Source organism: Thalia democratica, chromosome 6, assembly GCF_965202585.1.
Source record: "Thalia democratica chromosome 6, ktThaDemo2.hap1.1, whole genome shotgun sequence".
NCBI lineage: Eukaryota > Metazoa > Chordata > Thaliacea > Salpida > Salpidae > Thalia > Thalia democratica.
Window position 1 is genome coordinate 19,446,532 of NC_139170.1, and position 14,711 is coordinate 19,461,242.

A 14,711-nucleotide genomic window follows, 5' to 3' on the forward strand; every position below is an offset into this window, starting at 1 on the left:
ACTTATTTCATTCAATAAATCGTTTTAATAATAACTAAAGTAAGTAAAAAATAGGGATACCTTAAGACTTGCCAGTAAAAAATAAGTGAAGTTAAAAATGATAGACAAAAATTTTGTATGAAAAAATACAACTAAACTTAATAGAAAACTAAAAAGCAAAGTTATTTAAAAGTCAAACATCTAATAACTTAATAAATAGATCAATAAATATTTTATATAAGAAATGCAGTAAATATAAAGAAGAGAAACGGTCACTACAAATAGTAAACTTAACGGATTGACCATTATATAAAATTTAGCTTATTAATCAAATTCTTGTAACAGTTAATTGCATGAAACAAGAATAATAAATAGAACTGTAAAAACTAAAATTTAGTTGATTACCAGCTTTTGCTAACATAAATTAATAAAAAATCTTTCTACCTATTTATCCCCATAGTAGATTTTAGTAATAAGCTAGTAGTATTTAGTTTAAACTGTTATGATACTTAAACATAGAAACAAAAGCTGATTTGAATTTCTAATCATGTGTAGCTCAAACTTTTAATTTGAGGCTCATTTCGTTATTTTAAAAATCTATTTATAAAATTAAATAGGTAGCCTATTTATAAATTTATTTCATCAAAAATTAATTATTTTATAAAGACAGTAAAAAACATAAAACAGAAACCAAACTTAAGCTTTAAGAGGTATTAGTTTTTTATATAAAGCTTTTCGACCAGTAAAATGCTTAACAAATAATTACAAAACCGTTTTACTAAAACAATCGAGCAATTATCAAAATTTAATAAGATTTATTTTAATTGCTTTAGTAGTAAATTAAAGTTTTCTACCAACAATTTTAAAAACAAAAAATGTTATTTTAAGAAAATATATACATATATAGCTTTCTAAACAACTAAATGAGAAAAATAAAAAACTAACAAGTATATAACTTTTGCCTTACATCTTTTAATGACAGTATTTAATATTTTATCGTAAAAAATTAGAAATTAAAAAGACGGGTTATATTTTAACGACAAGTTTATAGCTACAAGATTAAAATCTTTTTGCTGGACTGGCACCTGTTTTGGTTTTTCTTATTGCTGCTGAAGTTTTTCTGCTGTTAGGTGCTGACTGTGAAGGCTTCTTTTGATAGTCAGTTGCTGCGATAGTTTTTTAAAATATTCATGAAATGTTTATTATGCTGAACTGAATTCTATGAAAGTTATTAGTCCCCGATAGCCACTTTTATAATAAAATTTTTAATAGAAAGACAGTTAAAACTTCTAATAGTTGCATGAGTAAAGTTAAAATTTTAATACAATCGCACAACAAATAAGTAATTTCAAACTTTAAAAATAGACATATCAAAGCTAATACAAATAATAATTCTAGTAATAAAGTTAGTAATAACGTAGATATACATAATATTTCTAATTATACTAATCATATTAATAATAACAGTAATAATAAAAATAATAATTTTAATAGTAGTGATAATAACGGTAGTAATGATGATAATCCTAATAGTGGTAATTTTAATTATGATAACAATAATGTAAAACATATTAAAACTTTAAACATTAAAGATATAAGCTGTAATGATAATTTAAATATTAATGATACTGAAAATATTCATATCAATAGTACTAATAATAGTGTAGATTATAGTAATCAACGTATAACTAGAAGTATTTCTAAAATGATAAAAGAAAACTTAGAACAAGTAAGTGATAATAGCGCTAAAAGTATAAGTAAAATGCATAACAATAAATCTATAAATGAATATTCAAAACCACCTAAGCCTAATAGTGATAAGTTAAGTAATATGTCTAAAACATGTAATTGCCGTAAAATAAATAAAGTTAACTGCCCACCAAAAGGTAATTGTTTAATTAAAAATGTAATTTATAAAGTTTAAGTTGAAAGTAAGCCCCCAGATAAAATTTATATCGGAAGTACAGCAGGTAGTTTCAAGTATAGATATGCTAACCATAAACATACTTTTAAAAATATAAATAAAAAACAAAGCACGCGTTTATCGGATTATGTCTGGAGCTTTTTTCACATGTACGGTAAAATGCCAAACATGGAGTGGAGTATTGTTTCAAAGATCAAACATGCATCCAACGGAGTAAGTAGAATTTGCCCAACTTGCAATACAGAAAAAGCAGTAATTGCAGCAGAAGATAAAGACCTACTTCTGAATAAGCGGCAAGATTTATCGAATGTTTGTCCCCACAACCGATGATTCTACTTTAAATAACTCTGTCTACTTATGCACTTATTTATTTCACAACATTCATTTACAATCACAAACACTTGCAAATTTAATACTTCATGTTTTTAAGCTGCATAAATTATTGATCAATTTGTTAAATTTAATATGACATAACATTTCTGCACAACTAAATTTAACTTTCATTTTTAAAAACTTGCCTATTCTTAGAGCTTTTTGAGGTAATTGTTTGCTTTTATTAAATTTGTATTTTTTGTAGGCAATTTTATAATTTTATGTTTTTATTCCTCATAAACACTAAACATAATTATATATGCTTTTTTTCTAATGTGTGTTAATATTTTATAGATTCCGTAGATCTGTTCTTAAATTTATTTATCATTTGAGACCAGTAAAACGCCGTTAGTCGGAATAAAGTTTTAACACAAAAACATCTGTGGTATATATATACATATACATTATATTACTAAAGACTATATATATATGTATATATATAATTTATTGAAATGGCGATTTTAAAAATTCTGGTACATATGTTTCATAAAGATTTAATTTTTCATAAAGCTTTAATCATCAGCCAGTTAAATTCAAAATAAAAAGCACTGTACTAAACAAAGATACAAAAGTTATGCAAAAAAACAAAAAACAGTATGACGTAATATTGTACATTACAAATATTCAGTACAAAAATCGATCTACCATCTAACTAATCAAACAACTAAAATTAACGAAAACAACAGTTAATTGACTATAAAATACTTCAAAATTTGTTGTATTTTAAGAGAAGCTTTTTCATATGTTGACAAGACGATATAAATTCGCTCCTCTTATTTAAACAACCTTCCTTTTTTAACGCATACATAACGGCTGTTGATTCTTTTAAGCACAGCCTACAAACAGGGTTGTTACCATCTGCTATTGGCTGTGCTCTTTTTATCACCTCCCGATATCGTCTTGTCGACATATGAAAAAGCTTCTCTTAAAATACAACAAATTTAGAAGTATTTTATAGTCAATTAACTGTTGTTTTCGTTAATTTTAGTTGTTTGATTAGTTAGATGGTAGATCGATTTTTGTACTGAATATTTGTAATGTACAATATTACGTCATACTGTTTTTTGCTTTTTTTGCATAACTTTTGTATCTTTGTTTAGTACAGTGCTTTTTATTTTGAATTTAACTGGCTGATGATTAAAGCTTTATGAAAAATTAAAGCTTTATGAAACATATGTACCAGAATTTTTAAAATCGCCATTTCAATAAATTATATATATATATATATATATATATAGAATTAAGTTATTTAACTTGATAAATTAAATCTTTCACACTGAGCCCACCTTAAGGGCTTTATTAATAAAAAAAAATATTTCAAGATGTAAAACTCAAAGGACTCGAGTTTCGTGCCTATGCACTCATCAGCTTCAAAACAAGTTTGAAATAAAGCACAAAACAAAAACACACAAATGAAAGTGATAACTGACTTCCTATATGTGAAGCTCAACTTGAATGATATCTCTTATATGCCGTATAAAAAACAAAATACCAAAATTGTGTATGTCAACAAACAATCAAGCCACCCTAAAAATATTATAAAACAAATTCCTAACATAATAAATCAACGTTTAAACAAACGATCAAGTAAAGAAGAAAATTTTCTAAAGACAAAAGATGAATATGAAAAAATAATGAAAAAATGCGGATATGATAATAAACTTAAATTTGAAACACCTGAGCAACAACCAAAAAATAATCAAAAACATAAAATAAAAAGAAATGTAATCTGGTACAACCCTCCTTTTAGCAACTCGGTAATAACTAATATTGGAAGAAAATTTATAAACCTAGTCAAAAAACACTTCAATAAACAAGACCCGCTAACAAAAATTTTCAACAAACATAATATGCGAATAAGTTATTCGTGTACGGCGAAATTGGAGAATATCATTAAGGCATACAACCAAAAAATTTTAAATCAAAACTCAGGAATTCGAAGTCAATGTGGCTGCGCTGGTAGTTGTAAATATAATTTGAAAGGGGGCAATTGCCGTTCAGAGAACATCGTTTACAAGGCCACAGTTAACTCTGGCGTTGAGACGAGGTTCTATGTCGGCTTGTGCTCGACTCAGTTTAGATTCATGTATGCCAATCATAAAAAATCTTTTAAAGGCGGCATATATGAAAATGACACTGAACTTTCGAAGTATGTTTGTGGCTTAAAGCGCAGCGGCATTGACTTTGAAATATCCTGGGAAGTTATAAAAAGAGCACAGCCTATAGCTGACGGCAATAGCCCAATATGTAGGCTGTGTCTCAAAGAAGCAACAGCCGTTGTATATGCACTGAAAGACAAGAGATGCCTAAATAAAAGAAGCGAGTTTGTATCGTCTATAATCTATTTACAAATAAAAAAAACGCTTTCAAAGTTTAACAAGTTTTAATTTCATCTTAAAATAATCTAAATTTCAATTTGTACCATAATTTTATCTTTATCTCTTTCAATTATCTGTCCTAATATATAGTTACTCACTGAAGTTTTATGAATTTTTGCCAGTTTATTGTCGATTGGTAAATTAATTTTTGCACAAGCCGTTTTGCATGATTTTTGATAGTTTCAAAATTATGTCATAATCTTTTTATGATAAATTTTTTAACTTTCATTTGTGTGTTTTTGTTTTGTGCTTTATTTTAAACTTGTTTTGAAGCTGATGAGTGCATAGGCACGAAACTCGAGTCCTTTGAGTTTTACATCTTGAAATAAACTTTTTTGTATATATATATATATATATAAAATAAGGTTAATGTTTAAACTTAAACACTTTCAACTGAGCCCACTTGAAGGGCTTTTAAATAATTTATTGAAATGGCGATTTTAAAAATTCTGGAACATATGTTTCATAAAGCTTTAACTTTTCATAAAGCTTTAATCATCAGCCAGTTAAATTCAAAATAAAAAGCACTGTACTAAACAAAGATACAAAAGTTATGCAAAAAAACAAAAAACAGTATGACGTAATATTGTACATTACAAATATTCGGTACAAAAATCGATCTACCTTCTAACTAATCAAACAACTAAAATTAACGAAAACAACAGTTAATTGACTATAAAATGCTTCAAAATTTGTTGTGTTTTAAGAGAAGCTTTTTTATATGTCGACAAGACGATATAAATTCGCTCCTCTTATTTAAACAACCTTCCTTTTTTAACGCATACATAACGGCTGTTGATTCTTTTAAGCACAGCCTACAAACAGGGTTGTTACCATCTGCTATTGGCTGTGCTCTTTTTATCACCTCCCAAGTTAATTTAAAATCAATGTTTTTGCGCTTAAGGCCGCAAACATACTTCGAAAGCTCAGTTTCATTTTCGTATACACCACCTTTAAAGGATTTTTTATGGTTGGCATACCGAAATCTGAATTGAGTGGAGCATAAGCCGATGTAGAACTTCTTTTCAAGGTCAGAGTTAACTGTTGCCTTGTAAATAATGTTCTCTGACCGGCAATTGCCCCCCTTCAAATTGTATTTACAGCCACCGGCGCAATTACACTGATTTTTGATTGAATTACTTTTCTTTAAAATCCTTTGATTATGTGACTTATTATGTGACTTATTATGATTATGTGTGGAGAGATTAATTAAGTCACATAATCAAAGGATTTTAAAGAAAAGTAATTCAATCAAAAATCAGTGTAATTGCGCCGGTGGCTGTAAATACAATTTGAAGGGGGGCAATTGCCGGTCAGAGAACATTATTTACAAGGCAACAGTTAACTCTGACCTTGAAAAGAAGTTCTACATCGGCTTATGCTCCACTCAATTCAGATTTCGGTATGCCAACCATAAAAAATCCTTTAAAGGTGGTGTATACGAAAATGAAACTGAGCTTTCGAAGTATGTTTGCGGCCTTAAGCGCAAAAACATTGATTTTAAATTAACTTGGGAGGTGATAAAAAGAGCACAGCCAATAGCAGATGGTAACAACCCTGTTTGTAGGCTGTGCTTAAAAGAATCAACAGCCGTTATGTATGCGTTAAAAAAGGAAGGTTGTTTAAATAAGAGGAGCGAATTTATATCGTCTTGTCGACATATAAAAAAGCTTCTCTTAAAACACAACAAATTTTGAAGCATTTTATAGTCAATTAACTGTTGTTTTCGTTAATTTTAGTTGTTTGATTAGTTAGAAGGTAGATCGATTTTTGTACCGAATATTTGTAATGTACAATATTACGTCATACTTTTTTTTGTTTTTTTGCACAACTTTTGTATCTTTGTTTAGTACAGTGCTTTTTATTTTGAATTTAACTGGCTGATGATTAAAGCTTTATGAAAAGTTAAAGCTTTATGAAACATATGTTCCAGAATTTTTAAAATCGCCATTTCAATATATATATATATATATATACCACAGATGTTCTTGTGCTAAAACTTTATTTCAACTAACGGCGTTTCACTGCTCTCAAATAAATTTAAGAACAGATCTACGGAGTCTCAAAAAGCTCTAAGAATCTCTAATTTTAAGACTCCGTAAATCTGTTCTTAAATTTATTTGAGAGCAGTGAAACGCCGTTAGTTAAAATAAAGTTTTAGCACAAGAACATCTGTGGTATTTATTCCGATAAGCTTAGCTTATCAGGATCTCCAGGATTTAACGCCTTTTAACGTTACATCTTATATATATATATATATATATATATATATATATATAACACTTATCCTATTTTTTGTTCTAAAATAAGTTACAACGAAAATTGTAGTTGTTAGCTCAAGTTTCTTGTTTAGTGAAATTTTCTGAATATGTTAAATTAAAACAGTTTGATAAAACTTTATTCTTTAATTAAGAAACTTGTTTTTAAGTACTCTAAACTACAATTTAAAAAACTAATTTAATCGTACAACTTTATTAAAATTTTTGTATTCTTACAAAAAGCATTAATCAAATTTCTCTGCATTCTCAGTTGGATGAAATTAATAAAATCTATGCTTGTTTTATAGTTTACTGAAGTATTAAATTTGACAAAAATATAAGATGAACTCACGAAGGTTGAACTTTTCAAGCAATGATTTATATGCTTGCTCGCAATTTTTCCGCTTTTTATCTATTTGTGAGACTTCTACAGTATCTTCTAAGCATTCTGGTAACCAATCAAAAGCCTCATTTAGCATAAGTACAACACTTTTACAAGAACTGTTCCAAGCTGACTGTAAAACAGATGTGATACACACTAAAAAATAACTTAATAAATAACTTTTAATAACATAAATACATAGTAACTCTTTTTGTTAAATATTAAAATTGTAGACATAAACGTTTAAAAGATAAAATTTCTAACCAATGGTATCAGTACTACTAAAAGTAATGTTTTATGTATAGTTTAAAAAAACCACATTAAAAATAATTAAATTAATTCCTAACAAAGATTCTGTTAAATAAACATAGATGGACTAACGTCAGAAATAGAAAAAATATTTTATTATAAGATACTAACTTTTTCTTCTTTGCTCATTTTTACACTGAGTAAAATATCCGAATCTGTCAAAATTTCTCGCATTCTCAACACACATTGTTTTAGTTTTGACTTTGCAACTGATAAAAAGTCGAAAACGATTAAAATAGAATTAAGATATTTTCCTAATACATATATATATATATTATGATTATGATTTTAAATTCAACTGGCTGATGATTTAAGCGTTTAGCTTTATGAAACATATGTACCAGTACTTTTAAAATCATACTTTTCCAATAAGTTTTTTAAAAGCCCTTCAAGTGGGCTCTGTAGAAGGTGTTCAAGTTTAAATAATGACCTTATTTTATATAAATTTAGTCTGAAAATACTTAAAATAATAATATTGACCATAAAATGATAAGTTAAGTCTAGCTTTTAAAATGAAAATTTCAGCAACATAAACAAACTTGCTTTTTGCACAAACACCACGCATTCCTCCTGTTGGTACCTCTTAGCCATAGCAATAGGGGTTTCACCCAAATTGTTTTTAAGAGTCCATTCAATGTCCACTGGGCTGCATTGGTCTAAGGTTTTTAGACTATCGATGCGACCCCAACCAGCAGCCAAGTGGCTTAAAGCATAACCTTGTGAAAAAATAAGAACCAAGTTAATTTTTAAGAGCAATATTGGCAAAAAAAACATTTTTTATTATTTACATTAAGGGCTAAGGGGGGGGGGTCCACCTCGATTTTACAAGTTGGTCTTATTTTATAGAGTTTTATCTGAGCTATCAGACACTTTTAACCACTTGAAAAAATTCAAAAAAAAAATTTTAAATTATAAAAGGAACATTTCCTGAAAGTTTGAGGTCTCTAGCTCAAAAAATGAAGGAGAAGATAGATTTTTAGTGATTTTTTAAATTTCCAAAAAATTGACCCTGAAAAATTTGCGGTCCATTCGTTTGTATCGGAAAATTCTTATAAAAATTACAATATTTCAAAAGTTAAATAAGATTTTTTAATTCTATAAAAACTAGCTTGTAGATTGTACTCCAAGCTTTCATATAAGATCATATGTTATTTTTAGTGAAAAAAAAAAAATGTTGGACCCCCCTATGCCCTTATAAAATAGATGCTTTTAAAAACTTAAACTAGTTTTTAAACAATAATCTATGAAGTTAAACTCTTTATGTTTTTCAATTATAATAAAGTTATAAATAGTCATCTAGTAGTTTTCAAGCTCTACTTATAAAACTTAGGATGAAATGTTATTTCTAAAATAAAAAACTTTAGAGGAAACAGAAAATAACAAACTAGCCTTCTGTACAATTATTATAAAGGCTTTTTACAAAACTCATTATACCTTAAAAGTTAAATCATCTAAAAAATTAACTTAGTTTATATTATAAAACTCATTTAGAACCAATGATTATTTATTGTTTTATGCTAATAGTATTAAATGCATAGGAGAGTAAGAACTTAAATTTGAATTGAACTTTGTTTGTAGTCTTAAGTTTCTACTTTAGACAAACTGTAAACACTTAAAGTATTTTTAGTATAAATTAACACAAATTTTAAATCAGACATATGTTTTTTTATTAGGTCTACGTTAACATTGAACTGAAATATTTCATAGTTACCCTAGTCCATAAATCCTAAATTCAAATATGTACCACTTAAACCTAACACTTAGCCATAATCCCTAAGCTTTAAGGTTTTAAAGTTTCTATGATGGTTACAAGTCAGTTCAGTAATCTAAAAATATTTTAAATAAAAATGAAAAGTTTTAAGGTTTTATAGAGTTAAGTTGATAAAATGTTGTCCTTAATTATTACTGGGGTTTTTAAACAATGGAAAGTGTTAACTTTAGTTAGATAGAGAAATATTGTTGGTCAACTAATGTGTTCATATACTAAAATATTATATTTTAAAAGGCTTTATATGTAAAAATAAAAATGTTGTTCCTATGTTAAAGTGTTTTTAAAAATACAATAAAATATATATTTTTTTTTACATTGTTGGAAGGGATTTTGTAGTATTTAAAAACCATTTGCATTTTAAACCACTAAAATTTTTATTTTAATATATGCATTTAATACTTTTCAAGTTTTACTCAATTCTTAGTCAATAGTAAAATCAAATGTAAAACTGTCTGGAACACTTATTAAAATGTTAATTGGTTATGACTTAATTATATAAGGTTATAACAAACAAGCTGCTTTTACTAAAGTTAAAAACAAAATAAAGTTAATATATTATCAATAAAAACATGTTTTTATTGCAATTTTCAGCTACTTGTGAATTTAAATAAGTAATTATCAGTAAAATTTAAAGTTTACACCTAAAATAAAAACATTTTCTAATTTACCACTTTCATTGAGACCATCTAGGTTAACTTCATTGTTAGCAAAAAGCTGCAACATTTTTGTTCTCCCTAGTAAGCAAGCCATTTCTATAGCTGTTTTTCCAAAGTAACTTCTTTGTGCGACTTCATATTTTGTATTGAGATGTTCAGGACCATCAAACAAACTAAAAGTGTTTAATAAAAATTGTTTAAGTACTTTTAAAAATCTAGGTAACTTTGTTTTTGTTAAACCATAACAAACAGCAACTAAAACAATTACTCTACTGAAAAATAATAAGTAATTTTATTTTTACAACTACTTTTGTAAGGTATTTTAAACTAATTATCTTTTAAAAACTACTTACTTAAGGGCATAGGCGGGTCCACCTTCATTTTTACAAGTTGGCCTTATTTTATAGAGTTTTGTCTGAGCTTTAGGACATTTTTAACAGCTTTAAAAAGTTCAAAAAAAATTTCGAGATATGAGTGATCAAAGTTGGTGACCTCAATAGGTCCCTTATGGAAGACACAAACTAAAAACACAAAAAAAGACAATTTCCCTAAAAATCTATCTCCTCCTTCATTTTTTAACCAATCTTCTTCAAATTTTCACAGAAAGTGTATAATTAAATTTTAAAAAGACTGACTGCAGGAATTTTTTTTATTTTGAAAAATAAAATTTTTAATAAAAAAAACCACCAATCTTTTTTTTTTTTAATTAAAACTTTTATTTTTCAATGTTTTTAAAATTCAAACATTCAAAGTCTTAACTGTAAAAGGAAGGTTTCCTGAAAGTTTGAGGTCTCTAGCTCAAAAAATGAAGGAGAAAATAGATTTTTAGTGATCATTTAAATTTCCAAGAAAATTGACCCTGAAAAATTTGCGGTCCATACATTTGTATCGGAAAATTCTTAAAAAAATTACAATATTTCAAAAGTTAAATAATTTTTTTTAATTATATAAAAACTGGCTTGTAGATTTTACTTCAAGCTTTCATATAAGATCATATGTTATTTTTAGTGAAAAATGTTGGACCCCCCCCCCTAGCCCTTAACTATTTTGAAAGATATAAAAAAGAAAGAGTATTTATCATTACTTTACTATTTAACAACAAATAGTGATAATTGACCCTTAACAGTAATACTAGGTTTTAACAACCTAAAAAGTTATGATATTCACTCTTTCTTTAGCTTTTTTTGTCAAAATACTTTTTTAATTTGGTGATTTTATAAGATTTTACAATAACAAAAATATTTTAAGGTTTCGAAAAAATATTTTTTTAACAGCTATTTTAATATTATATTAATTGTTTCAACAAACTTATTTAATTCTGAAAACTTGTTTTTCATTACAAGCATCATAATTTGACTTTCAAAAAAGTTGTCACAACTTGTATGTATGTCTATATCGGTCTCAGAGATAGTTTTACTTGCTTCTACACTCATACTTGGAAATAAAATGATTGTTTTGATTTATAAACGTTTTACATATATGCTTTAAAAGTTTTGTAATCTTTAAAAATAAGCTACTTTAATTATTTCTAACAATCCCATAAAATATATAACTTTAATTTTTTTTTATCTATACTTGAAGAAATAAGATTTATTTTTAAACAATTCAAAAACACAACAAATAGCACTTATTTAATTAAAATATATAACCCCTATAATTTGAGAAGTAGTATCGTTTAACTTAGGAATTAAAGTATATTATTAAAGAACATAACAAAAAATGATAGTCTTGAAAGCATGCTTTAAAAAAACTACTTATTAATTTTAAACTTGTTTATTAGTATTTTTAATAACAAAAAAGCACATCAGAATCAATTTTAAGTAAGTACAATTTTAGGTAAATACAATATGATCTAAAAGACAAAAATAAAAAAAAATTAAAAGTTAACTTGATCATGTATTGTGGAATTGTAATTTTTGTACTTATTTATGTTCTACTTTTTGGGGTTGAAACAAAACTTTAACTTGAAATATTCTTAAAGCATAATAAGTGTTATGTATTATTCTTTTTTAAAAAAGTTTTAGTGAGCTTTTGGGTTCTCTGGATTACTAAATCAAAATATTAATAATCTTGCAAAATTATGACTAGCCTTATAAGTATATAGTTGTGTGAGGAAGAGAAGCAAAGATAAAATAGTTTATTTTTAGTAAATGAAGTGCTTCATATTTTTTAAGTAGATTTTTTGTGCTTTATAAATTCTTAAGTAGCATAATCTTTGTTGTAGATGGTTTAGACTTTAGAGGAAGAGAATCAAGTATAAATTTTTTTTGGCAAATAAAGTGCTTTATATTTTTCTAAAAGTATAGTTTTTGTGCTTTATAAATTGTTAAGTAACATACTCTTTGTTGTAGATGGAATTTTATTGGTTTAAAGTCTTATTAAATTATTTAAAAAATACAGGGTTTCTTATCACTCTTTATAAAATATAAGTTTAATATAACAATTTTTCTTACTTTAGTTTGCTGGTATTTTGTTAATTTTATTAAAAAAAAACATTAAAACATTTAGAGGACATTCAGATATTTAAAGATTTGATGTTCAGTCTGATAAACTTTGATAATGTAGGTATTATATACACTTCGAGTTATAAGTAAAATTTAATCAGAAAACTAATTAGCACTTACTTCTATTAAGTGTTCAGGTTTATGTCTTGAAAAGTGTACAAAAATCAAAAAAATATTTTTGTAAAACAAAAAGTATTATATGGAACATACTACAGTAAAACTAAAACTAAACGCTTTATTTAATTATTAATTGAAGTAATGAAATATATATTTTGAAAATTTGTATTCATATCTTTGTTAAGTTTTATTTAATACAAAGTATTGTAACATAATTCAATTTTTTGGAGTAAAATAATTTATACTTTTCTTATATTAGCTTCCTATAACCTAGTCTTAGCTTTCTTAGTAACATAGTTTTTCAATTGGGTATTTTAATTCACGGTAAAGCATAGTATGAAGATACTGAGTAAATGTATGCATATACTTTTTTTTTTTGCAAAGCACTTGTTTGAATGGACGTGTATAAAATTCTATAACTTAGTATTAGACGATTATATTTTATTTGTGAAAGTTGATTAAAAATAGGCAATAAAGTAAATAATAAAACACAATTACATTAAAAAACACAATAAAAATCAATAAAACAAAACTAAATATAAGAACAAACAAAACATAAATTAACTTTCATAAGTAGTTGTTTTTTAAAATGAGCTATCTCAATTTGTTCAAGTTTATTTGACACTTTATATCGTTTATTTTTAAAGTTCTATAGAAATTTGCTAATAAACTTTTTTATTGTTCTAATTATACGCTTAAAGCATAAAAACGGCAAAAATTTATCGAAAACTAGATGTTTTTTATAAATATAAGTATAATAAAACGTATTTTTATATTTAGCCATACAATATTGTTTAGTTTTATTTATAATAAGTCTAATTTTTTTAAGATATTTTTTTCGAATGTTAGTATTATAAAAAAAAAAAAACTTAACTAGCAAAAACTTATTACCAACATAAGTTTGTATTACTTTTTAAAAATATTTAAACTAGCTACAAGTTTAGTCATACTCATATATTAAAGACTTAATGAGTTAATTACTTTAATAAGTTTGGTTTAGCTATTTTAAAGTTTCTGACTGAATCTTGTTAACATTGATTATTTTTATACTGAATTTTATGAAGCTTTACCTTACTGTTTTGTTATTCATTTATATACTTTAGTTATTTTGTTTAATATATTTTTTTCAAATCTCAAAAACAGACAATTTAGAAACAACGACATTAAAGTGAAATTTACTTTTATTGTCGTTAGATTTAACTTAAATGTTCAAAAATACAGGTAGCCATTTTTGCAACTAATATAAAATTTTTCAAAAATCGTTTTAGTACATTAACTCAAGTTTTTTTTTTTTGGTTTTTAAGGCTTCAAGTTAAAATTTATTTCCATTTATTTACTTTTTTGACTAATAAATTAAAAAATGTTTACCCTAGGTTTACTTTTAAAGTTTGTATGTACAAGTAAAGATTTTATAACTGTAATGATAACTTAATAACTGTAAAGTTTTTTTTATTGTTGAGACACAATTTTAAAATAAATTCAAAACTTTAAAAAGTTGTATTTAAGTTAATTAAAGTCAGACTTCGAATAGCAAACTATGAGACATTAGACTTTTTGTAAAAAAAGTACTTAGAAGTAAATTTTTAAACACAATAGCTTTCATTGTTTTTCAGACTAAAATACTTATTAATAAAAAAACTAAGTGACTTCTAATAGTTAAAGGTTATATGTATTTAAAATATGTATTTTATCGCATCTCTTTGATCAATTATAAATTTTATTAACAATGCAATGTTTCACTCGCTTGAAACTAGTCAAACAAGATCTTCAGTTGTTTAAATTCTTATTGAAATAGAATTATCTCTATTATGCTACTTGAGAGTTTTTTGAAAATGTTCAAATCGTTTTAATTTTGCTTTTGCTTGAAAAAAGAATCTATAAGAGATCTTTTAATTACTTTAATATTATTTTACAGGGTCAATTTTCTTGGAAATTAAGATAATTACTGAAAATCTATCTTCTTCATTTTTGAGCTTGAGACTTCAAATTTTCAGGAAACATACCTTTTATAATTTAAAAAACTTTGAATGTTGCAATTTAAAATTTTTTTTAAATATTAAA

General features: G+C 25.6%; 1 protein-coding gene across 1 annotated transcript; it reads right to left on the reverse strand.

Moving 5' to 3' along the window:
- Positions 1-773: 773 nt before the first annotated feature.
- On the reverse strand, positions 774-10,112 carry LOC145839388 (ankyrin repeat domain-containing protein 45-like). Its single transcript, XM_082946964.1, has 5 exons — positions 10,042-10,112; positions 8,142-8,318; positions 7,714-7,811; positions 7,264-7,426; positions 774-1,145 (listed from the first exon to the last, which is right to left on the reverse strand). The coding sequence occupies exons 1-5, from the start codon at positions 10,094-10,096 to the stop codon at positions 1,039-1,041; spliced, it is 600 nt and encodes a 199-aa protein (XP_082803090.1). The 5' UTR covers positions 10,097-10,112; the 3' UTR covers positions 774-1,038.
- Positions 10,113-14,711: the final 4,599 nt, after the last annotated feature.